Raw genomic sequence first — 24,760 nt, forward strand, 5'->3', positions numbered from 1 at the left:
CCCATTACGGCAAGTCTGGTCCTCGCGTTGGGCGTCTGGTATACCAGACGCGCGCTGGACCTATAACGATCACGCGATTTTCGTCACCGTGTTACCAACATACGACCAAGCGCGTGTCGAAAATGTTCGCTTTAACGAGCGCCAAGAAACTCACAATTCGCAGGGATAATGTGGTCAAAGTGCCTTAATTGTGGTGCTAAAAATAAGAAAAATCGTCCTAGCTATTGTAACCTTGTAATCTGAGAGTAAACGCAATATCTCAGCTCGCCTAATTCGATACTATGTTGATCTATTAGTAACTTAAAAGCTCTAATGACCCTGCCAGTAAATTCATCATTTACTCCTCCCATGCACGAACACTAGAGACAAACACGAAACCCTTCGGTAGACGATTGACGTCAAGTTAGCTTACATTAATGTGTTCCAAAGGCCCTGCGGTATACTTAAAATTTAATCCACAGTTTAATCCGAGATGCGTGACGCGTCGGTCCGTAACAACGCCGAGAACAACAGTGACTGCGCGTGAACCCAAGAGCAGCGTAGAATGATATGACCGTTTAATGGCGCGTTGGCAAATGTAGTGGATGGCTACGAGGTCCATATGGTGCACTTCTGGTTCGGGTTCATGGGCGAGTCGCTGGCGCACTCCCAGAAGGTGGGGAACCGGAACGAGTTCCTCAGGGGCCCGTTGGCGCGGTCCGACGGTGGCCGAAACACCGACTCCTCCGCCTGCTCCCGGCGTCTGTTTGCATCGGTCGTCTCGCACAGCCCCTTGGTGTAGAGTATGTAGAAGAGCTGTTTCACGGTGGTGTTCAGGCCGGTCAGCAGGCCGTAGTCTTCGATGTTCACCTGCGGGCGCACAAGATGTCGTGTTTCTCGCTCAATAGCGCTGTATGAAGGGTTAGGCTTTTTTTTTTCTTTTTTTGAACTTGTGCTTCGTTTTTAAAGACCAATAGAATACCTTCTCGTTTGTTTGTTTTGGCCCGAGCAATGAAGTTATCTTCGGTTGCTAAGCACACGACGTTATGTTTATGTATCCAATTCTCGGTCACGGTTTCTTTTGCAAAATTGCCATATACGGACACTTTCGCGCATGTTAAACGGACATTAAGGACAACCATTATTTAAGTTTCGGCAGCCGTATTATCAACTCAAAATATCGCTCCCTCTTTTTCATGAAAGAAGCAGATTTTCAGAGAACCGAGTGTAAGGCGGAGTTCCCTTTTGAACTGAGCAGCCAGATCAGGGACGGTGTCATGTGTCGACCACTTTCCGGGATACGATCGCTTTCGCGGGGTTGGATAGGTAAGGAAAAGAGGGTGAGCAACGCAGAAGTTTCCAGAAATAGCGAACCGAAATAGTCGGTTGCGTTGAAATCAACCTAATCAATGATGACCATTTAACACTCTCTAAAATAATCTGTTAAAACCTAATGACATCTAGGAAAGGCCTGTACGGGAAATTTCTAGTTAGTGTCGCCACTCATCTTTCGTTCTGGTGCCTTTTTTTTGTTAAGCCTACACTCCCGCAAGCTAATGCACATTAGGTGTTTCATGAGTATAACGTACCAATCTACCCTTACGCAATACCTTAAGAGCGCAAGAGCATTCTTTACACAATCAAGCTTTACAAAATAAAGAACTGTAAAATAATTTGGGGCAGTTAACCTGGAGCATTCGATATAACAGCCTGGTGACATTGGCCGCGAGTATGCCGCGATCAACCAGAGACATGCAGGCGACGCAGTTGAATGAATATGCGCACTCTTAGGTCTTGTATGGTGCCTGCGCAAGGGCACCTCGCCGACACGAATAAGCTGAAAAACGAACTACTGCTCTTTGCAACAGAAACTTTAGTTTGTGATGTAATACAGTGCGCGATGAGCGGCGTCGGCCAGAGAGCTTGCCGGCGAGATTCAGAAGCATGGGGGAGCCCATGTGTACTATAGGGGCAGCCGGAACACGATAGGCATGTCTTTGGTTGCAGAACGAGAAAAATACACGCCTTCATTTTCTTAGCCGGCGCGTACTGTTTTCATACGTCCTCGGTCAACCTCCATCAGAACGTTGGTTGCCAAGAATGATAATCTTAGAACACATTTGGACAGAATAACTTTAATGCGCGTGAACGAAGAAATAATTGACTTCGTCCATTCGCAATAGCTGACTGCCTCGAGTACGCAACTTTACTTCGTATACCAGTTTGATCATGGGTGGCGAGTTCATCGCCGTGCGCTCACTGGAAACGAAATCTTCAGAACATACACGCGAGGAAGTTGATGGCGTCAGGTGCTTTCTGCTTCAGCTGGCAATCCTAAGCCGACGTTTGTCTGCAACTGCGCCACGGTTGAAGATGCACTTCATGTTCGCTTCCGAAAGTTATTTTTGCAATCGAATACAGTACAGTGGTAGCCCGTTGACCTTGAGTCATGTCACATCACAGCAATCACAGATGGGAACACGTTAGAATCGCACTAATTCGCAATGACAGCGCTACCATTACAAGCTGCCGCTGGAGGAAACAGCGATCCGCAAATACCAGTATGAGGTGGAGAGTGGCTCGTTGCGCTGGTTCGAGGCTACGTTTGTCCTCACCGATAAAACTGTCTATATTTAAGATAAATGTATAAGGCATCAACTTGGTTCGCGGTAGATGTCCCAATAGGTAGAGTTTCAATATATGTGATATCATTTTTATTACTAAGTTACCAAGTTGTAAATTTGGTATTTGAGATTTTCTTTTAATATTGCGATTAAAAAATATTTTCTATACAACTGATCACCTTAATAAAAATGTGCTTCATGCAGTTAGTAGACTCCAACATTTTGTTTAATTTGCCACAAACCTAATCCAGTTCAGATGAGAGACGTTTTAATGTACTTAAATAGAACATTTTGAATTGAAATTTCCTCTTCACTTGAGACTTAATGAGTCGAAGAAAAAAATGCGACCAGCTTGACTAACTAGCTACCAAGTCTGAAGAAACAGCGGAGCAGAACAACGTTCCTTATCTGATGTTAGCCAAATCCATAGTTGATGTAGGCTTAACGTGGCTTAAGTTGGCTTTTTCTAGGCATGGTTGGGCTATCAAGGCAAGGTTACGCTATCAGACGCTCTATTCTGGACACGCATGGCGGCTGCACGGCCGCCATTATCCGCCATCTTGGCTGTCTCATTGGCTGTCCAAAGGTCACGTGTTTTGAAATTTGTGCCGTTAAACGGCAGTTTTGCGTTTTGGTCAGAATGACGAAACGTGACGTGGAGTTGCAAGTTTTATCGACTAATACTTTTTCGTGGTCCTTGGCACCTATATTGTGACTTTAGCGCTTTAAAAAGAAAGTGGACGGATAGCGTGCAGAAGCCCGTGCAATGCATCTGCAATTTCGCGAATATGTGGTGGCGTTCCAAGATAGCCGGCATGTCAGTTGTTGATTGGCTGAAAGAATTTCCCATGAAGAGTGTCACAGGAAGGGTTGTTTCGTAAACGTCAATTTGACGTTGCGATGGCCATCGAGAAGCATGCGTATCGCCGCATTTTCCCTGTCATTTGGGGCCATGAAAATCTTTTGTTCAGAACGCGTGCTCATAGCATTTGCATCGCTTTCGGGTGGTGTTGGCATTTGTGTTTTGAACCATCATTTCTATTAAACACGTTTATTTGAAATAATATTGGTTGAAACTAGCAAACTTCTTGCGACTTTTTGCACTTTTCGCTACTGCGTTTGTATTGTAATCAATAATAATGTCTTTTCGCGTCATCAAAGGCTATGACAGCGGCGACTTCTTAATTTATAAAAGTAAATGTACGCAAGGCGGCTTCTTGAAGTTTCCTCTCGCGGTGCGAGTAAGCAGCGAAGTGAACGATCCCGCACGAGGTCGTGGGATCGAATCCCGGCCACGGCGGCCGCATTTCGGTGGGGGCGAAATGCGAAAACACCCGTGTACTTAGATTTAGGTGCACGTTAAAGAACTCCAGGTGGTCCAAATTTCCGGAGTCCCCCACTACGGCGTGCCTCATAATCAGATCGTGGTTTTGGCACGTAAAACCCCATAATTTCTTTTTTTTTTTAATTTCGGTCGAGCGGAGAAATGCCCGGGCGCCGGCGCGCGCACGCTTTCATTAGCGTGGTCACATGACTCTCCTGAACACGTGCTCGGCGCAGCTATGACGTCAATGTCCAAGCTCCTCTCTCGCGAGCCTAGAGCACTGCGCGTGTTATGCTCGCGAGAGCCGCGCGCTCCTCCTCGCTCAACCAGTTTTAGCATTGCACACCGAAACTTTGCCAAGCTTACCGCTGTTAAAACAAAGTTGCACATGGCTGCAGAAAGCCATCAAAACTTGACGTTCGTGGTTGGGCTTACTTGCAACCGCGTTCAGTGCTGCTAAAGCTTCCGTAACGCAACTAGACCAGTGGCGCCCTCACCATAGCACCGCCAATTGCCCTATCGAACAATGCGAGCGCGTGTTCCTGTGCAGGGTCGCAGTCCCGTAAAGGACTCACACTCATCTGCATCTCACCTTGTTGACGTGCTTGAGAAACAACTTGAAGGCCGGTAGTAGCGACAGGCTCTCGAGCACGTCAAACTGCGTCGTCTTTTCGGTGCGCAACCTGACGCCACCAGATAGCGAGGACGCTGCGTTGGCGTCGGCGGCCGCGTAGTGTCGCTGCAGGCACTTCTGCACGTCGTGGTATCCAAGCTCGGTGTCCACCGACCAGTGCATTTTGCCGGCTGGGAAGTTTCCGTGGTGGATGCCGGCGAACAGTGCGCCGATCACCTTGGTGGCCACTCTCGGAATCTGAAAGTGCATGTATCCATTGATCGTTTGGAACCGACCGTGGTAAACCAACCATGGCTTTGTCTGAGCATGCTGTCAGTCAGACAACTGTCTCTCACTGACTGACTGACTCATTGATTGATTGATTGATTGATTGATTGATTGATTGATTGATTGATTGATTGATTGATTTAGCAACTAGGAAGGTCATAGATGATGTTTCCGCTACGGTTTTACTGTGCCTAGGTTGCCTTATAATGTGTACCCAAAATTTCCGCCCATGAGCTTGTTGCTATTGTAGCATGATGTAAGCGACCAGTTCTGGAGTTCAAGCATCAAGTGTCTCGATGCTGAGCAGCAGAACGGCATAGCTTGAGCCAGCCACCTCATTTGGTAGTCTGAGCCACGCACACCTTCGAAGTCTTCAGCGCTCGCTTAACCACGGAACGACACCTCTTAGACAGTTTTAACACGCGGTATATAATACAATCAGTACAAGCTTTAAAACACGGCCATACTAAAGGCTCGCTATCTACATTTAGCTGCATATTTTCCTGGCTACAGCGCTTCAATATCACCGCTCAATATCACAATGACATGGGCCCAGCATTTGTGTGTCAGAAAGTACGTTGCAAAATGGGCTTGTTGGTAGGTTTTCATGTGATTTGTTGTGGCAATGGCACTTCGACACGGATGCACAATGCACATGAAAAGCATCTTAGAACAACATATGTTCTTCTGGGGCAAAATTCTGACAAGATTTTCTGGTTTCTCTGCTTCCCTCCGAAAGTGATAACGTAGCGTAGGTTTTTTTCCTGTTTGTCTTTATGCATTAACTTCTTTTCTCGACTCTTGTCTCCAAGAGAATGAGAATCGAAAGTGGCACGCAGCTGAAATCTTTTAGGCACCTAGTGTAAAAGGAGCCACTTCCGTGTGACAACGAAAAAAATAAAAAAGCCGCAGTGCAAAAGGCGAACACACTGAAAAGAAGGGAAGTAGCTGATGTGACTTGGGTAGCTGACATACTCAGATATATTTTCTTGATTTCGTCGTGCGGTTCCAAAATGTTATGTGCTCTCAAACGGACCTGTCATAACAACTCTGAAGAAGGTGCTCAGGCCTTGTTTTTTTTTTCTACCCCAAAATCACGATGTGGTTATGAGGTACGCCGTAGTGAGGGGACTTCGGATTAATTTTGACCACCTGGGACTCTCTAAAATGCACCTGAGCTTTTCTGAGTACATGAGTGCTTTTGAATTTCACCCCCATCGAAATGCGGACGCTGCGGCCGGAATAAGAACCGCGACCTCGAGCTTGGCAGCGCACTGCCATAGTGACTGAGCTACAACAGCGGGCGGTGAAAGCTTTGCGTTTGCCTGCTAATAAAGAACAGTTGTATGGCATGCTTTAGAAATGTAAAGGACTGAGTACCTGAATTATTGTCTCATTAACCATGCAAGCAATAACTTTGCCAGTGCTTTTATATACTGCGAGCTCAGCGAAGATGTCTGAAAAGTTTGATGTGAAATGCTCATTCTAGACTTTCACTCATATACTCTACACTTAAGAGCATTGAGGATAGAAAAGCTGGTAACGTTCACATTGTAAACGCTGCTGCGCTCTTGTGTTCTCATTCCACTGCAAGTTCTGCGGCAATCGTTTACGTACCTTTAAATTGTATTTAGCCTTATTGTTCCCCATACAACTAAGTAACACTCGTATCAGAAGTATTAGCGACGAGCAGACACTGAGCGGTGACACGTGCTGGTGCGTTGGCGTCACAGCGTACGTGTCCAATGCCTTACGCTCAGTTCTCTTGTCCTGATGTGCCAATTCGCCGTTCGAACTCGTTCGATCAGGGTGCAGCCTGTTCGAGCACATAACCTTAAGTATAGTAGCGAGGAACATCATCATGTGCGTAATTTATATTCACTACAGTAAAGAGGCGTCTCCCAGCTATCCTCAATCATCCCAGGTATCGCTTTAGCTGGCTCCATTATACGTCGGTAAATTGCCTCATTTTTGGTTGCCATCTACTCATCTGCCACCCTAGGAAACCATTCTGTTGCAACAAACATAAACCCGCCGTGGTTGCTTAGTGGATGTGGTGTTTGGCTGCTAAGCACGAGGTCGCGGTATCGAATCTCGGCTACGGCGGCCGCATTTTGATGGGGGCGAAATGCAGAAAACACCCGTGTTTTAGATTTAGGTGCACGTTAGAGAACCTCAGGTGGTCCCAAATTAATCCGGCATCCTCATAATCAAATGGTGGTTTTGGCACGTAAAACACCATAATTTGACTTTTTGATCACCTGTTATCTGCTCCATGCTTTGTATGGCTTGCCCAATTCTATTGCTTCCCCCTGAATTCAATTAAATAAAACGGCTACACCAGTTTACTCCCTAACCCGCATCACATTCTTGCTGTCTCTCACCGTTGTGCCTATCATTCTTTCGTTGCGCCGTGCCGACCCTATCTTCGATTTGTCAAACGTTTTTGTAAGCCTCCAGATTTCTGTACTATTGCAGTACTACAGGTAGTGTGTAGTGATTATGCACTTCTTAAGGATAACAGTAAGTTGTTAACACTAAGCTTCTATTAGCGCTGAACCCATTTTCAGTAATACTTGTCTTTTAAGAAAGGGTTGTTCATGCTGAGCGCTGTATTGTTTAGCCATAGTTGACTATTATCGTTTTAAACACGATGTCCTCGAACGTCTTCGCGCCTGGCTCCACGTATGCCATTAAGTACGCGCATCAGAGCAGAGCTAAGGTTAAATTCAGTAATGTTTTGATCTTACTAAGGTTAATGCATAGTTGATGGCTCCACCTGTCGTGCTATGCAGCGATAAAAGGCGGGAGTAATCGAAAACGTAGATACCAGTTTCGATTATGCTCTTTGTTAACTCGGTTTTCTAGTTTAAAATCCTCGTCTCCAATAGACTGCTAGGGTAGTCTCATTTTTAAGCGCTGTTAGTTTCGACATGCGCAATTCATAACTGCCGAGTGTCCAAAAGTTGGCTCGTTACCTTGAGGTCGCGTTGTTTGTATTTGTGTGTGTGCGTGTAGGTAGGCGTGCGTGCGTGCTGCGTGAGTGCGTGCGTGCAAGCGCACATTTCGTTTCATATATTTATAATAATATACGGTGATACCCTGACAATTACAAACACGCCTAGAGCACAGAAATTACATTCCACCTGCCCATGACCTTTCAAAGAGAGCTGAACCAACTGGAGCTCGCTCGCTGCTTAATACCTTTCTTGGGCTAATGTCAATGTTAGGCTCATTGGAAAATATAAGTTCGTTGTTTCATGCTGGAATATTACATTTGGCTAAGCATCGACATCTGCCTCAAACATAAAATCTGACAGATCTGTACGCAGGAAACAGCCCTTTTTAAACACAAGAAACCGCTTGACATCGCGGTAATAAGTGAATCTAATTGGCTGGTGCATCTATGTAAATCGTGTCTGAGTAGGACAGCGTAATTTATAACTGCAGAGTGTCCAAACTGCAGAGTGTCCCGTTTATTTCTAGTTCGTCACCGACTATACAGTTTCCACGTACCAACAACATTCTGGAACAAGTGTTACTATGCTTGAACTTGAGCATCTTTTAGCGCAGCTATTCATACACACGCTCCATTACTACCAAAGTAATGACATAAGCCTGTGATTATCACGAACATTGTCTCAGTTATAGCGACATTAGCGCGAGAATAATTCATTTTTGCTACTTCCGCTAGGTCCACAACGGCTTGCGTTGAGAATGATAGCGACACAGCAACACAATGCAGTGACACTCGATCATAACAAATCCAGGTACAGCGAATGACGCTCTTTATCGAGGACAAAAAAAAAGTTGTTTAGCAATGCTCAGAAAAAAACAAATCCCTTAAAATGAACTGCCTTCAATATATCAAGGTCTCAGTGTGTGCAATCTGTTCCATTAAGTCGCCTGCAACCACATTGTTTTTTTTCGTTTCTGGGGGCTCGAAACAAGGCATAACCCGAGAAAGATTTGTACACTGTAGTGGGTCGCTGAAATTGCTTACACATACTGCTGCGACGTTCAAGTCGTCAGGGGCATTTCTGCACTGTCGCTCGCTTTTGTTCTATTTTGCATGACAAACTCAATAAGTTCATAAAATTTATTTATACCCCAGTCGTATTTATAAAACTTCTTTATGTACTGAGCTATGTTCAGCCTACTATCCATTTGGTATAGCCAAGTTGAACTGCATACACATTTAGAACCCTTGCTTTGGAAGCCCTCACTGCACATCAGATTTTTCACACCAATGTCTCTCTTATAACATCACAATTATGATGGAGGTTTTATTGTGATAGCAATTATATGAACTCTTCAGGCGCATTCCCGCCGTCGCCGTGATGTTCCGTATAAAGTCCAAGCATGACAACATCGTCGCCGCGCGCCGTATGCTGTATGTGCGAGTGAAAGCTAGCAAGGGTCCGCCGACAATGGCGGCTCAATCTCGCGCACGCAAGGGAGAACAGCGGGGAGGAAAGGCGCCGTCGTTCATCGCGCGCGAGGCACCGGGGTTAGGGGAGGGATGGGGGAGGGCGTTCTACTCCGTGTGCGCCGTATCTTATAAGCGATCTGCGGTGTGGACAAAGTGCGTCGTCGCGCGGGCCTCGTCTTCAACGCGATCTGCGATGTGGACAAAGTGTGTCGAGTGCTGGTAGCTTCGTATGCTCTGTGCTTTCGACGCTTAGTTCGAGTTGAAGCGAGAGGCCGCACAAAGGTCAATTCACTCGCTGCTGCGGCCGCGCTTCCTCACTGCAGCGTTTCGACAGCGAGTTTCCGCGGTCATCTAGTGAGATGTGCTCATATTGACCTTTGGGCGCGTGACAACGTGCTTGTTAATTTAGTTAGTAAGCGAATGTTTGCCAGTTTATACGGCTAAGGAAACCAATATATTTACTTCGTATAGCTGTCAACTAATTTGCTATCGATGTCGGTGCTTCACCTTTCGGGCGAAACTGCGACTGTTTATGACGTCGCTGAACCGCAATGAAAGCCCTTGCTTATCCACAAGCGAATGCCATCTCAAAACTAGTAATCAACAAAATACTTGGTCGGAGATGCAGTGCGTAATTCATCACCTGAAGAAGCATAGACTCCGGGTCGTTCATATATGCGGGATCAAACATGGCCATAGGCACAAAGATGCTCTCGGAGTCCCTGTCGAACTTGGGCACCGTGTCGAAGACCGAGCCCTTCCACCTGGTTACTTTTGGATCGCGGTGCAGCTTGATCCTTGTAAGGCGTCGCTCCATCAGCTGCCTAGCCAGAGTCCTGTAGCGTGTGGCCGAAAGGTAGCGCATTAAGTTTACAATGAGCTCAAGCGTTTATGACGTACCTCAAGTAAATTAGTTCCAGCTATTAGTGAAAACTGCAAGGCGATATTTCCTCCTCCATCATATTATACATATTTTACTGTACGAACTTCCACCTGTATTTCCTGAAGGTATGAACACACGTTCGAAATTGACGCATGCGAACGTAACAATCTTCTGAATAAAACAAAATGGTTATACAGCGTCCACGCAGATAGCGTCCAGAAATGTCCGCAAGATTTTGTTACTATATTCCGCGTACACCATGCGTGTTCCTTGTGCACATTTCTTGGGCTATATGCATCGGAGGGCCACATAGCTTACCTATGCACTAGATCTTTATCTCACTTTTGCAGTATCCTTGCTTCCTTGTCTGTCTCATGCAGCCATCTGTGAAAATTGTTCTTTTCAAAAGTTCGGGATAATTTCCTGTGTCGTGGCTTTTTGATCTAGCTGCTGTTTATGATTAGGAAGTGCTAGTGAACAGCATTTTGGTAGCCAATACGAGCTTATTGCTTTTTGGGGGCAGGCGACAAGATGAAAATTACTCACAAGCCGCGAATCTTATCAGCCTATCGAAATTGCTCGACCTTAAAACTGGAACTCTCAAGGTTCCTTACAAAAGTTCTGGTGAGGTATGCAGAAAGTACTAATGCAGGTGGGAGAAGTCTTACGTTTACCTCTTACTTGGCCTCTTTCATAACAACAGTTACACTGCAATGTTTTGTGCTATTATAATCAGTTTGCCGTAGGTTGCAGATTTGCAGACACGTCGATGTCGCACTCTGTTGTATGTTACCCGAGGCACAGACGTCTTCCAGCCATTCATCGTAATACGAGCAGTTTTACTTGGCTGCGCCCCTAACATATGTCATGATGCTGTGTAAATTATATTGCGTGGTTTGTGGGAGTTAAATGCTGCCTAAATGTATCTCCCTTCTTTAGTACAAGCGTTAAGAGTTGAAAACTTGTTTTTTTTTCTTTTCTTCTGTGACGCTAATAATGGCAGCCGTCATAGCAAAGTTGTCAGGCCCTTCTGGTCCTCAGCTGCACCTTCGCGACAGGACGGGAAAAAAATTGCGCCCACCACCACAGCTCCTTAGATCTGAACTAATGGAGATGCGGTAAGGTGCGATTGGGTGCCGGACACGTTAAAATTTTGACGATTGCGCAATATCCGCGCTTGGTATTCCTTGCAACGTTTCGAGCACCCCAGAGACTCGGAGAACGGTAAACTGTCTGCGTGTATTTCGGAGGCCGTAGCACGTAATATTCTAGCGGACGAGGACAGTGTTATGTGCATCGCATAGATGTTGTTCTCGAAAGTCTTGCTGATGTCTTCGGATAGTTCTTCTTCTGTCTTTCAATGAAAGGTTCCGGGCTTATTTTCTAGTTTATTTCCTTCAGTTATGCTCACCAGGACAGTTGGAGCTGTTTCTCAACTTTTTTCATTTTCTGAGACTTATTTGACAGCTATTACTAAGACTTTTTTATATAAGTAACATATTATATCTATCATTGCGTATTCATCTTGAAAGTACTTTCACTACTTTTACATATAATTGTGTAGCAAGAGGATGACCGGTTTGTCTTCTGCTCGTTTTTGTCCTAACGTTCTCTTACGTGTTGCTTACGTTATTTTTTTTCATGAACATTTTTACTTGATAGGTCAATGTAAATCCCGCGCATAAATGAGCTATCGTCATTAAATTATTAAAACTGCGGCTATTCGAAGCCCTAAAGACACCATAGTTCTGGCTCAATTATCTAATAACTGCTGAAATATTGTATAACAAAAACATACTATTTTGTATCCGTATAGCTATTTGCATGTAGTACATTTGTTTTCTTTACCACAGCAAAACAGATTCACGGGAAACATGTTGCAATAGTAAAAGTATTGGTGAAAATAAGAACTATTACTGAGCCGTGTTATAAAGCCGCGATCCACAGGCGATTGAATGGTGAGCTGCGATATAACTGAGAAAAACCATTGCGGTGGAGTAGGTTGCTTTCGTAATAATTCTAAAAAATACTGCAATTACGCAATTTTCAGACGCCTTTCACAACATTCATCGTGTTGTATTAGCGGTTTGACTAGGCAAATGCAGCGTTTCATTGAAGGAAACTTCCGATTGCACTATCCCGCACTCTACAGTTCTAAGGGAATGTTTGAAAACTTTATGCAATGTCGCGTTACGAATTTTCAGAGTTCGAACCATCCTGCGTAAACTGTAACAACTAACAGCTAGTGAAGGAGTCATTTCTGAATGCGCATCAACTAACGAAGCAATTCAAGTCAGCTAACCTCTGTCTTCCTCCATTACGCGAGGTAAGCTTTCCCGAAGCACCCAGATCTTCAACACCAAATTCTTATTTGCGGTGACACTATGCGCCTAATGATGTGCTTGGTCCTTGACCACGTCTTCGTGGTTGTTCGGCGACACTTTCCATTCAGGGAAGCCAACGTACATCAAAATACGTTTGTTAAAGAAACCAGGATACATAACAGAGTGATGGTCGATTATCAGCTGGCTAACTCACGCCGTAAGGGGTAACGCCCGCAGATAACCTGAGGAGAGAAGTGCCCCCTAACCTCTCTGTCCTCCCCAAAATTTCACCACTAATTTATCACATACATCTGATGTCATTTCCAGCGAGCGAAACCGCCATTTGCCAGCCGCTGCCATTGTGACCTCCCTGTTCTCACATCACCTTTTGTTTCCTTTATCTACGAGTGGTACAACGTGCATGATCGGTTATTGGTGCCATAGATGATATATAGCCTAACAATGCCCAGATCTGGCTATTTGGACGTACGAATGAAGCTGAATGAATGGGAGCTCGATGAGCAAAAGGTCATTCACCTCAATACATCTGGTCCCAGGTGGTCACACACCTCGCGAACGTCATGATTGCATAATAGCACCGCTGGCAAGTAAGCCGTTACGAACTTTTCTCTGAACCCTGCGTGCGTGGTGACGCTGCTTCCAGGCCTCCCGTTACCTGCATTCTCTTTACTAAAAGTCGCCACATATCGCAGGCATCGCAATAAGTGCGTCAGTCTCAGCGGTGCTTATCCCAGACAGCAGCGCATTTCTGGGGACGCTATCGAACGTGCTGCCGGTTGCGCAACAAACAGGTGTGTGATTCTTGTACAAACACACCATAAGTTATTATCCCAACAACGTTCAGTGTCTCCGAGAACCTAGGCGACCACCTAGCTTACGCATCTTCCGCAATGCTGATTGTATATTAAAATGGTGGTTCTCGTTTCACTCTTGGCGTGGAACCAATTGAAATAACCATATTCTTTTTTTTCTTAACTCACGTGTGCGTGAAAAAATTACTCCATCTCCCGCTAAAGGGAACCATGTGTGGATGCGAAGCAGCGGGAGATGGTTTCGCGGCAGCGGCCCGAGCGTTCATCGCGGCGCTGCACAGGAGAGAGAATGAGGCGCGCGCGCTCCGTCATTTTCATACCGCGGAACTACCGTGGCGCCCCTAGCGTAATATGCAGCTGTCGCACCACCTGTCGTGCGCGCCGCTCCGGATTCCTAGAGGAGAGAAAGGGGGGAGCGTAGGAGAGGAGAGAGAGCGGGAGGGGACGCGCATGCGCTGTGGGGGTGTGGGACGCCGCGGGACGCAGACGGACAAAGGCCCCACCATACGCTGCTTCGCATCTAAAACGCCCCAGGCACTCAGTTTTGGCCGCTCATACAACCGAGCTGTTCTTTCCAAACGCGAAAATCCAACATCGACTCGCCTGTAGACAGTGATTACGTTTCCAGGCTGCACGTCCGGGACAAACTCGGCCGGCGAGTGCTTGTGTCCGCGTTTGGCCACGAATTTGTGGAACACCTCGATCTTGATGCGTGACAGGCGATCCCGCAGCATGAGCTTGTCGTCGATGCTCATCCAGGGTGCACTGTTGATGGCGAGCACGAAGCTCGCCTGGATGTCGTTCAGCAGACTCCAGACCTGTGTGCGCAGCCAAGACGAAAGGTTCGCGATGCGGACCACGACACTCACAATTTCACCAGTTGGATACTATTAAGTATCGTGGTAGCGAAGCGCAATTCTAACCTGTATTATTGTCTCTGACCTTCTCATTGTCAGTGACGTTGTCACTGTGTATGGGAGAGTATTTTAATGCAGGATTTCCCGAAGACTCATTCGCGAATATGATCATATATACACGCTTATTCCGTTCTCAGTCGCTACAACAGCAACGTGGATTCTCTGCCGGTGATAGATATTCAGGGACAATATGTACTAAAATACTTAATGTGCCTGGCAGTAATACATTTTGAGTACCGATCAACATCCATGGTCAATCATTCTTCCTGTCCATACATTGAGTACTAAGCCTAAGCTGGCCACATCTATACCGCGAGCCTCTTTAATGAATTTGCGGGACCATTTGCTTGCAAACATATCAATGTCAAAGTTTCGTTCACTCTCATTGGCATCATAGCACATGATAGGGGAAATCATTATTAACATCAACATGGGCACCGTCATTTTGAGAATCATCATAATGGCAATCATCGCAGAGCATCGTCAATGTCAGCGCACCAGACGGCAATATGGCGTTATCCAATAGGGACGCAGCGTCGCAGTAGAGTTCAGAAACACATATTCAGTCAAGTGCATAGATAGTGGTGGGCAAAAAGATGCTATCGCACTACAAAAAATTGCTGCTAGAATCTCTTTGAGTAAGAGCTGTATGTTTTTCTCGCTACCTGGTAATCATGGAGATACAGTTTGCGCGGCCTTCCTACGCCAGTATGCTGAATCCGTTCCAATCAGCAGAAACTGATAATGCGACTAAGAGTGCACTTGCTTTGAATTAACAATAGGGCGAGCAGGGACAAAAAAAACGAAGTAAGGTAATTTGTTGCTGACCACTGTTGCGATCCCACTTCCTCAGTGAAACAGCACAGACTACAACACACTTCAAAATATTGTGTCAGCAAATAGTAAACACTTTTAATTGGGGATCACTGGAACACAGCACCACTTGATGTTATATTCAGCTGCAAGGGACATTGTTTGTGCTACCCTTGAAAACCTTGAATATAGGCATTTTCATCTGAGAACTCGGTAAAAGTTGAGAGCTTAGACGATGCATATAGAAAAGGACACGCACTGACTAGTAACCACATGCGTTTTTTTTTTTGTATTTCTGTGTTTTTTTTCTAACTTCTAAATCTTTAGGCAAGCAACATTAAACTAATGTGGTTACTAGTATCGTTTGTCCTTCGTCTTCTTGTGCGTCGTCTAAGCCCTATCTTCCGAAATATGAACTGTAAAACAGGACGTAAAAAACTTCCGATGGCACCCAGTGATACTCATGACATTTCTGGGAATTATCATAAGTTTCTCAAAAGGGTGTCTCAGCGTAATCGAGTAATTATTTGATTAAGTTCTGAAACGACCGATTTTTTTTAAATATAGGGCTGTCGCTTCTTTTAATGTTAAGTGGGGCAGCACGAAGCAGGACAGATGGACACGGAAAAGACGAGGACATACGCTCGCCCTCGTCTTTTCCGTGTCCAATTGTCCTTCTTCGCGCTGCACCACCTAACATTATGAACACCAACTAGCCATACACAGCGTTATCATCGTATCGTGCCACGGATCAAGGGATGTGACATGTGCGCCGCGTACTGTCGACACCTCTGTTTACTCTTCGGTACATTATATAGCGCCTCCTCGCAAGCTACGAACCGCCACTGAAGAAGCAAACCGTAGAGCTACGCGCGCGGCTACAATCAGGCAACGTCGGGCTCAGCAGACCGTTGTGCAGAGAGCAGCACAAGCCGTTGCTCGCCGTCGACGCCGGGCGGACAGTTCAGATCGTTCTCGTGAAAGCGACGCAAGGAGACTTCGCCGCGAGAACCCCTCTAGCGCGTGCTGCCGGATATGGGGCTCCTATGGAGCTGCTCCTCCAGATTACGCTGTGACTGCGCTGGGTGTGCCGCGCAGGCCTGTGACTTTTTATTGCGATAACAATTACATAGACACTCAAGACGAATTTCTGCCTTCGCCGTCGTCGTAGCCGTCGCCGTGAGGTTCCGTATAAAGTCCAAGAGCTAGAAAACCGTTGCCGCGCGCCCTATACGCTGTATGTGCGAGTGAGAGCGTGCGAGGGCAGCTGAAGACGCGGCTCAATCTCCTCCGCGCGAAATGGAGGAAAGCGGGCTGGAAGTGCGCCATCTGTCGCCACGCGCGAGGCACCCAACGTTGCGAGGCATCGGGTGGAGGGGACGGAGGGGCGGGGGCACTTTACTCCGGCTGCAACTGCGTATGCGGTGGGTGCACGTGGTCGTGCGGCAGTATCTAGAGAGCGATCTGCGACGGTGGCAGAGTCTATAGTAGCGTTGGAAGCTCGTAGCTTTCTGCGTGCTGTGAGTTCTCGGTGCTCAGTTTGCGTTGAAGCTATAAACAACATCACGAAGGCCACTTCACTCGCTTCTGCTGCCGCCTTTCCTCGCGCCAACGTTTTGACAGCGAGTGTCCGCGGCCGCGGTCACCGAGTGTGAGGTGTTCATGTTTGCTGTGCGTGCTGGCACTATGCTTCTTAATTTAGTTAGCAAGTGAGTCTTTACAAGTCGATACGGCCGATAAAAGTACTGTCCTTACTTCATATGGCTCTCTGCTTGTTTGCTGTCGCAATAGATCGATGTTTCGCCTTTGGGGCGAAACGGCGGATGCTTAATTAATCATTTTGATTTCTTGTGCAGGTATTGTCCATGTCTTCAAATTACTCGGTTCAATGAGCATATTTGTGCTATAGACCGCAGCTGTCTTCTGTCCGAATTCTGTTATCACTACGAACAAACACCTTCTATACATGCTGGCTTTCCTGAGCGGAATAGGCGCTTCGCATGGAATAGCTCAAGTCACGAGGACCAGAGAACAAAGACAAAATAGGGTAACTGCTCACCTTGTCCTTGTTCGGTACGTTCTGGCGCACGTCGGCGTACGCGTGCAAGAAGACCGCGGGCGTGACCCGCTCGAACATGCGGATGCAGCGGCGCCACCGGGGCCAGTTGATTCGGCGGAGGCCCGTCAGCTGCTTCATCTGCAGCGAGGCCATCTCCAGGGCCTGGTCCGGTAGCAGCGGTGAGATGTGCAGCAGCGCGCGGAAGCCCAAGTAGTTGAGTACGTCCACACCCTTGGTCACGTGCAGCACGTTGCGGAGGTCACGGAAGTAATTCTCCGTCTTCACCAGAACCTTCGGAAAAGGACGTAAAAAGATGGGAACCAGGGCAGGTTTGTTTGATCAGGCCGTGAACACGCTTCGCCATGTTTCATTCGTAGCGCAATTACATTTGCAGAAGTAGGCTCAAAAGTGACTCCGAGCTCCCAGATACCTTCACAGGTCGGAGCTGTTCGCAGCTCTAGAACCTACAGTGCAAGCTTCTTTTGTAGGGTACATTGATTGCAGAAATGCATTGGTGCTCTTCTTTTCAATGCCAGTGCAGCATGAGATAACGGAGTGCTTCGATGTCGAGTGTAGTTTGTATTAGAGCGGCATGGGTCTTTCGGCGCCATGTTGGCATACCATAAGGGTGAAAGTTTCATCCGGTTTGCTGAAAACGCAATGAACTCAAAGAATAGAACATAACTTATCGGTAGGCCACCTATGTTGCCTCTCGCACGTGTCGCCATGGCACTTGCTGTAGCAATTCGTGTTACCCCTTCCCATAAAGTATTAATAATAAGGGTACAAAACTGGCTATGCCACTTACACGTGCACACGCATACAGACGCAATGTAGCAAAGAGAAAGGTGCCGGTCCACGGTAAGCACGAGTCATTTGACGAAGACCGCAGAGCTTATACAGCGGCACATTAGATAGCGCATTGCTGCGCTCCAAACATGAGACATTAAGGCTCGTAACTTTTGCGTGTCACACACGATTGCAGAAAGGCTTTCCGTTTTCTCACAACGTTGCTTTCCATTTCTTGCACGGCGGCAAAAGTGTCCGACGTGTAGAAACACCAAGGACATACGAAAGAGGAAAAGCCATCCAACCAATACCTCTTTTTCGTTCCGGTAGCAATGGTATCGATAATGCAGACGAATTTCCTTCGTCGGCATCGACGTCGTCGTGAGGTTTCGCCTAAAGTGCAAGTGCGATAAGCTCGCGGCCGTGTGCGGTTTGCTGTAGGTGCGAGGGAAAGTGTGAGAGGGTGAGCCGCGAAGGATGGTCGCTTGATGCACGGCGTGTTCTCTTGTGCGCACGAGAGGGGGACGGGGAGGATGCCCACCGACTTCTCTTGCGCTATGAGTGAGAGGCAGGGGGGAGGGGGGGTCAGGTTAGCGCTTGTCTGTTCGTCTAGTCCTGCCGTGGCTGCGCATGGCGCTATGGAACACGTCCAGCGCACGCCATATCTCGGAGGTAATCTGCGGTGAGTGCAAAGTTTAGAAGAGCCGAGATGGCTGATGGCTTCGTGTGCGCTGTGTTCTCGCGTGTTTAGTTCGCATTGAAGAGTGAGGCAGCAGCACGAAGGCTAAATGCCGCTGCCACCGCTTTTCATCACGCGATCTTCGTGACAGCGAGTGTTCGCGGCTATCGAGTGGATATTTTCATGTTCACCAGTGTGGGCGTAACACCACGCTTGTTAACGTAATTGGCAAGCGAATGTGTATCGCAATTTACACGGCCACTAAAATATCAACCTTGGTTCGTGTAGTTGTCTAATGATTCGCAATCGCTATCAGTGCTTCACCTGTCGTGTTAAACTATGACTTTTCTTTACAGCCGATGTGTTTGACGTTGGCACCTCATACTCTTCACCCAAATAGTCGCCAAAATTACAGTTCTGGTTTCCAACAGGTCTGCTACAAACGCAAATGATCAATTTCTGAGCATTCTTTACATTCTTAGCGTAAGAGAGGGAACCGGTTTGCCGAAAAAGAACAGAGCGTATCCATGCCGAACACCACAGTCATATTTAGTATATGACACGAACAGAGACAAGTGCACTATCACTTTAGTGAGATTTTATTGAGCTACTCTATTTGAGGCAAAAGGCAAAAAGAAAATTTGGTTCCATAGAAATTCCGGGTGAAATGTAAATGAATAAAAAAATATCAGGTCCCCCACCCCGCCCGAACAACAAAAAAGATTACCTTCATGCGACTGTGAACGACGGTGATGTTGCTGAACAGGAAGGTGAGCAGCTGGATGAGGTTTGCGTGGTGCTTTAGCTGCACCAGCTTGAAGCGGTTTGCGGCAAACGCCTCGCTTCCACGGTCAGTAGTGGCTTCTGCCAGTCGAGCGGAGAACTCGCGCACCCGGCGCGCGATGTCCACGTATTTGCCGCTGGTGAACACCTTGAAGCAACTGGTAACGGCCATGGCGTACCACTCGGGCAGCGCGCTCTCCTGGCTTCCGTACTGGCCGATGAGCACGTCCGGGTCGCCAAGCGCGATAATGTACCGCTCGTCGTTCTCCGGGTCAGGCTCCACCTAGCGCGTTGCGTGTAGAACATCGGCGTGCAAACATGGCTGAGAATTGAACTAATAGCGTGATTCTCCGGTGCTCCGAAGCCGTCACAGGCGAGACCCTCTAACCTTACTCTACTGGTACCAAATGAGAGGGGAATACTCTCCATTGAGAAGTACGATGGGTTTCAAAAATGGGGACGTGTAGGGGTTAATAAAATGAGGGTCATGAAATGACCTACCCAAAGATAACTTCCAGCAATGGCTTCGATGTCAGAGATCAAAGGATCTCCTTGCGTCCAAGTCCAACATTAGACTTTTCGCGGCTCATGTATGGCGTATGCCGTGAGAGCTCATTTTTATTAAGAGCTCTGACAATGGTCCTGAAACGTCCAATCGTCGAACACTGCAATATTCTTTGTAAAATTTAAACGCAACAACAGGGCGCGCACCTATCCGGTGGCGCTCCGACAAACCGTCATTAAGACTCCTTTAGCTTACTGGCATGTATCGTAATGCACTTGTCGGAAAATGTACACATCCAGAATTGTAAATAAAGTAGGTTTCTTTGGGAGCTGGATGAGGTTTTTCCGTATCTGGCGGAATGCACGTGGCCTCGGGAATTACCGTTTGTGTGTGGCGGGCTGGCCGCGTAGCTACAGGAGAGGCTGCGATGGGTCCCTCTGATGGGCCTCTGCGGGGTTCCTCTACGGTTGCCATAAGAGCGTCCGATGGTTCTTCGCCGGGTAGCGAGGGCGATAGCGTTCCTTTTCGCGTCCGGTTTGAATCATTCTCAATGTTCGCCTCGCAGCAGGTATAGAGAGGCGTTGGGCATATTCCGCAGTATGCCAAAAAAAAACACAAGCAGTGCAGTGGAAGTTTCTGCAATTTGCTCAAATTTATAGCACAACCAAAGGAACCCTTCAAGATAAATAATGAAATCTTTTATTGGTCCATGAGAAATATTCGCCTTGACTGATCTGACTGCACTACACAACACTACACTTTGCTGTAATCATCAAGACACCATCAAAGCCTTAAGCGTGCCATCTTCATATTATTTCTGGTTTTACGGAAGCATTTCAGTGATCCACAATATTGCAAGGATAAATCAGCGGTGTCAGGAAACTGTTCGCCTACTTAGATTATCAGGGGCCGAATTCACGAAGCTTTCTGTACGTTAGCGCTTTTTGACACTGGCCGACTGCCTTCGCTAATAAGTCACCGATTGCTATCATGTCTACATCCCCATGCAATCCTTGAATGACGGAACATTATGGGCACATCAGCAGACACACGAAGTGGCAATCTCACTGCCAGCCCACAAAGCCAAATGATACCACGACACTATACATCTTCTAATGACTGCACTGCAAGTGAAACTCCGTAGCGACTCCCACTATCCCTAGAATCTTGGCTGCAACTTTATTACAATGGCTATCCATCAAGCGGACGGGCTCAACGCGAATGTGTGCGTTGCGCATGGGACGCTATCGCTATAAAATATGTAAGGCTACATATCCCTTGTGTTACATTTTTACATTCATTCTGGTTAATTGGCCAAGAATGGGCGCGTACCAATATCAATTACGCAGTGCCGAAGTTGCATGTTCGAACCCAGTGACCCCGTGACGCATACCTAGTGATCCTAAGTTGTCTACTGGGCCAGACAGGTAGCCAGCAGCAAGCTGTTAGGGCACATATCCAGGGGACCATGTTTTCGGCACGGCAGCAGCCAACGCCCACCTAGCGCCTCGGGCTAGTGGACAACTTGGGTCTCTGTGTATGCGCCACTTTTTATTGTTCGAGGTTGTCCAACCATCCAAAGTGCCCAAAACAGCTAAAGCAAGCTGTCGTTCTAACAGTCACTAGCCACCGCAATGTGTGGGCTTAAGGTTAAAAAAATTATGGTTTTTTTCGTGCCAAAACCACATCCTATTATGAGGCACGCCGTACTGGGGGACTCCGGATTAATTTCGACCACCCGGGGGTTCTTTACGTGCACCTAAATCTAAGTACACGGGTGTTTTCTGCATTTCGCCCGCATCGAAATGCGGCCGCCGTGGCCAGGATTCGATCCCACGACTTCGTCCTCAGCAGCCCAACACCACAACCACTGAACTACCACGGCGGGTTGGAGCGTTGTTCGTTGGAGGGTATACGAACACTTCGCCTTGAAACATACTAATGCCTGTAGCATGGATATAGTGAAACGCGTGAATCAAGTTGAACATTGTCACGTGCTGCCACCTGCAGCAATGGGTAATATGGATTAGCATTAGTTTTGTCAAAAATCTAAGCACCAAGATGGGAAGACTTCGCTACACTTCGGCTGGATGATATGGCATGCGATTCCATAAATATGATTGAGCAACGTACATAGTAAATGCAGACTATGGATATACAGCTTCAAAGGATTGATTACATTGACCACAAGGTATAGCGCGGACAGTTGGCAATTCCGCTGGCAGGCAGGTGCACTGCTCGTTAACTGTATTTCTTGCAGGAAATTCTGTAATTGCCACAAGCATCCATTGTACACGTTTCGCGAGCGTTTGCACCAAATATTTACCGCAGATAGCATTAACACGACCTGCTTGATATGCGGCTACGCACACGTTCCACCGGTTGTCGCATATAGTTCTTAGCCGGTAGATCCTATATTCGCAACGCACTGTGTTTCAGCTCCTGTATCCTGTGGACGGCCTCTATGAGCGCTGGTGTATCACTTCCAAAATTTCCGTTGGTGTTTTGTCTATACTAAATTCTATTTTAATGAAAATAGCTCTTCTTGGATCTTTCAGGCCATTTTCGTGGTCGGTGGTTAACGGTCGCAGGTAGGAACAAACGGGCGCCAACGCAAAGCGCACACACCCTGGCGTTGCGAGGCTCACTCATTGCCGAACGCAAACTTTCATAGCTATTTGAGATGCACGTGATGTTCACCTGTACTACCGCTAGAGATGTGCTGGGTAACACTTCTGTTCTCTTCCGAAATTACTACAATAAACGTTACCTTAATATTCTCTCAGCATCAATATATGTCGTCGTACGCAGCCTTACGTTATTAAAACGAACAGCTTTAGCAAGCGTTCGGCTATTGGCTTACATTGACATTCACAGTCAATTGTTCCTTCAAAACTTGTTTGTGAGATTCCCGTTTATATTGTCAAGCTAACTATGCCATTTTTCCAGCTTCGTATAGTAAAGATATACTTGAGGCCGTGTAATCTCACCTTAACCGAAACAAGAACAGCGAGGCCGAGGTTGCGGAGAAGGAGACTGGTGCTTTTCCATACGTCGATGAGCGTCTTGGTGTCGCGCTGGAAAGGCCACCCACGCAGACCCAGATCGCCCATGAAGTCCACGAGAGCGGTTTTGTGGCTCTCGGTGAAAGGCTTGTGCACGCATGCACTGATGAGGGACTGAACCTTGATGAGCCTGTTGTTTGCCCTGTTCTGCGATGTCATCGCGTTGTAGATGTCCTCTTCGACCTTCTGAACGAGCAGCGAGTCGACCGACGAGCCCACCTCGGGGTGCAGGTTCTTCCAGTGGTTGCAGACGAAGCTGTAGAAATCGTCGCACGGTGACACACTCCAATCCAGGTAGCTGGTGAGGTACACCGATTCTCTCTCACACACCTTGGTCTCGCAAAAGCGCCTGTTCGGGCCTCCCAACGTCACAACGGCGCGAGTGCGACGCTTCGCTGTCGTCACGATAGCACGCCGAGCGGTCCTACGCGCAACCTTCCTGGTGCTCACCGCCTTGGAATCTTCGTTGCCACTGCGGCTTGCAGTCGCCTGAGCCGGGATCCCCTTCGTGCTCGAAGGGACAACGTTACGCGCTTGTGTTTCGCGTGGAGCTGTGGCCACTGGATTCGCTGTGCTCGCATTCTGACCGTTCCCACCGGAATTGTAGATTCTCTTGCCCTCCCATACGGCGATCTTCTTACGGCGTCGCGGCTTCTCTGTCGACGGCTTGCTCGTCTCCTCGTCGCCGAACACGGGCGGAGCCATGTGCTCTTCCAAGCCAGCGCCTCCACTGTGTGCGTTCTTTAGGAACACGTTGGACGGACGCTGGGCTGCAGCAGCGGCGGCCTCGTCAGCAGGTGTGGTTTTCTTTTTCCTCGCCGGGACGTTCCCGGCCGCGTGGAACACGACAGGCTCTTCGCCACCTTCGTACGAGCCGATGTCTCTTCCTTCAGTGGAAGACCTGTGCGACAACTCCGAGGACGAGTAGAAGAAAGCGGCCAGTCCAAACGCCACCGCAACTGCGAACGTGCTGCCGACGAAGAGAAACACAGCGGCGAAGGAATGCCTTCGACCGGACGTCGACGACTTCCCCTTCGCGGAGTCGCCGCCGTAGTGACTGCCGGGGTCGCTCTCCAGTTCGCTTCCCCCGACGCTGTCGAAACCGGACTCCGGATAGCTGCCCACGATGGTGTCGGCGACGCTGTCACTCTTCTGCGCCGCCATTTCACTGTCTTCCCAGTCGGCAGCAGTAGTGTTGCGGCTGACATCTTCCTCGTCCGCATAGCGGGGTGTCGTACCGGCGTCCGAAGACGTTTGCGCCGAGAACTCGCCCGTGACGACGCTCTGGGCAGCGCCGCCGGATCCGTACTGAGTTGGCGTCCCATAGGCATAGCCGGCGCCGCTGGCGTACGGCCAAAAGGGCGTCCTTCCTTCGCCACCGCCGATGATGTTTCGGATGTACTCGAGCTTGTGCGCCTTCGTCACCAAGTTGGAGGAGTCGTCGCGCGACACGCCTTCTTCGGTGGTCGACGAGCGTCGCGAGACGCGCCGGTGTCGTTCGCGGCGTTGCTGCTGCTGCGGCGGTGGCGTGGAGGGCGTACGGCTCGAGTGGCTTGCCTCGGAGCTCGTCGTGACCTCGGCAGGCGGCGCGGGATTGTGCCGGCTGTAGTCATTTCGGACCCACCTGAGCATCGGAGCGAGCTAGGCTCGCCACGGGGCCGAGACGAGCCCGCGGCACTGCTCCGGGCGCCTTTTTGGGTGATAAAGAAGGTGGCACTCACGGCGGCGCTTGCATGGTCGCAAGGCGAGCACACTCCCCCTCCTCTTCCTTCTCTTCTTTTCACTGCCCTTTTGCTACGTCTCGGATGATAATGTTTGTGACATTCGGCACTTAGTGGCTTGCGTGCCTA

General features: G+C 48.0%; 2 protein-coding genes across 2 annotated transcripts in view; one reads left to right on the top strand and one right to left on the bottom strand.

Moving 5' to 3' along the window:
• Positions 1–24,760, top strand: part of LOC119462290 (uncharacterized) — a 65,535-nt gene that overhangs the window by 30,913 nt on the left and 9,862 nt on the right. The window lies entirely within an intron of this gene.
• Positions 549–24,663, bottom strand: LOC119461588 (neprilysin). Its single transcript, XM_037722940.2, has 7 exons — positions 22,836–24,663; positions 19,285–19,623; positions 17,090–17,380; positions 13,904–14,118; positions 9,904–10,096; positions 4,520–4,798; positions 549–849 (listed from the first exon to the last, which is right to left on the bottom strand). Exons 1-7 carry the CDS (start codon positions 24,540–24,542, stop codon positions 589–591), a joined length of 3,285 nt encoding a protein of 1,094 aa, XP_037578868.1. The 5' UTR covers positions 24,543–24,663; the 3' UTR covers positions 549–588.

This window comes from Dermacentor silvarum, chromosome 8 (genome assembly GCF_013339745.2).
Source record: "Dermacentor silvarum isolate Dsil-2018 chromosome 8, BIME_Dsil_1.4, whole genome shotgun sequence".
Classification (NCBI taxonomy): domain Eukaryota; kingdom Metazoa; phylum Arthropoda; class Arachnida; order Ixodida; family Ixodidae; genus Dermacentor; species Dermacentor silvarum.

Coding starts and splice junctions, on each gene's coding strand:
- LOC119461588 (XM_037722940.2), bottom strand. CDS start 24,542: ATGCTCAGGTGGGTCCGAAATGACTACAGCCGGCACAATCCCGCGCCG. Junction 17,381..19,284: donor TCGTTCACAGTCGCATGAAG/GTAATCTTTTTT, acceptor CCTTTTCCGAAG/GTTCTGGTGAAGACGGAGAA. Junction 14,119..17,089: donor ACGTACCGAACAAGGACAAG/GTGAGCAGTTAC, acceptor CTGCGCACACAG/GTCTGGAGTCTGCTGAACGA.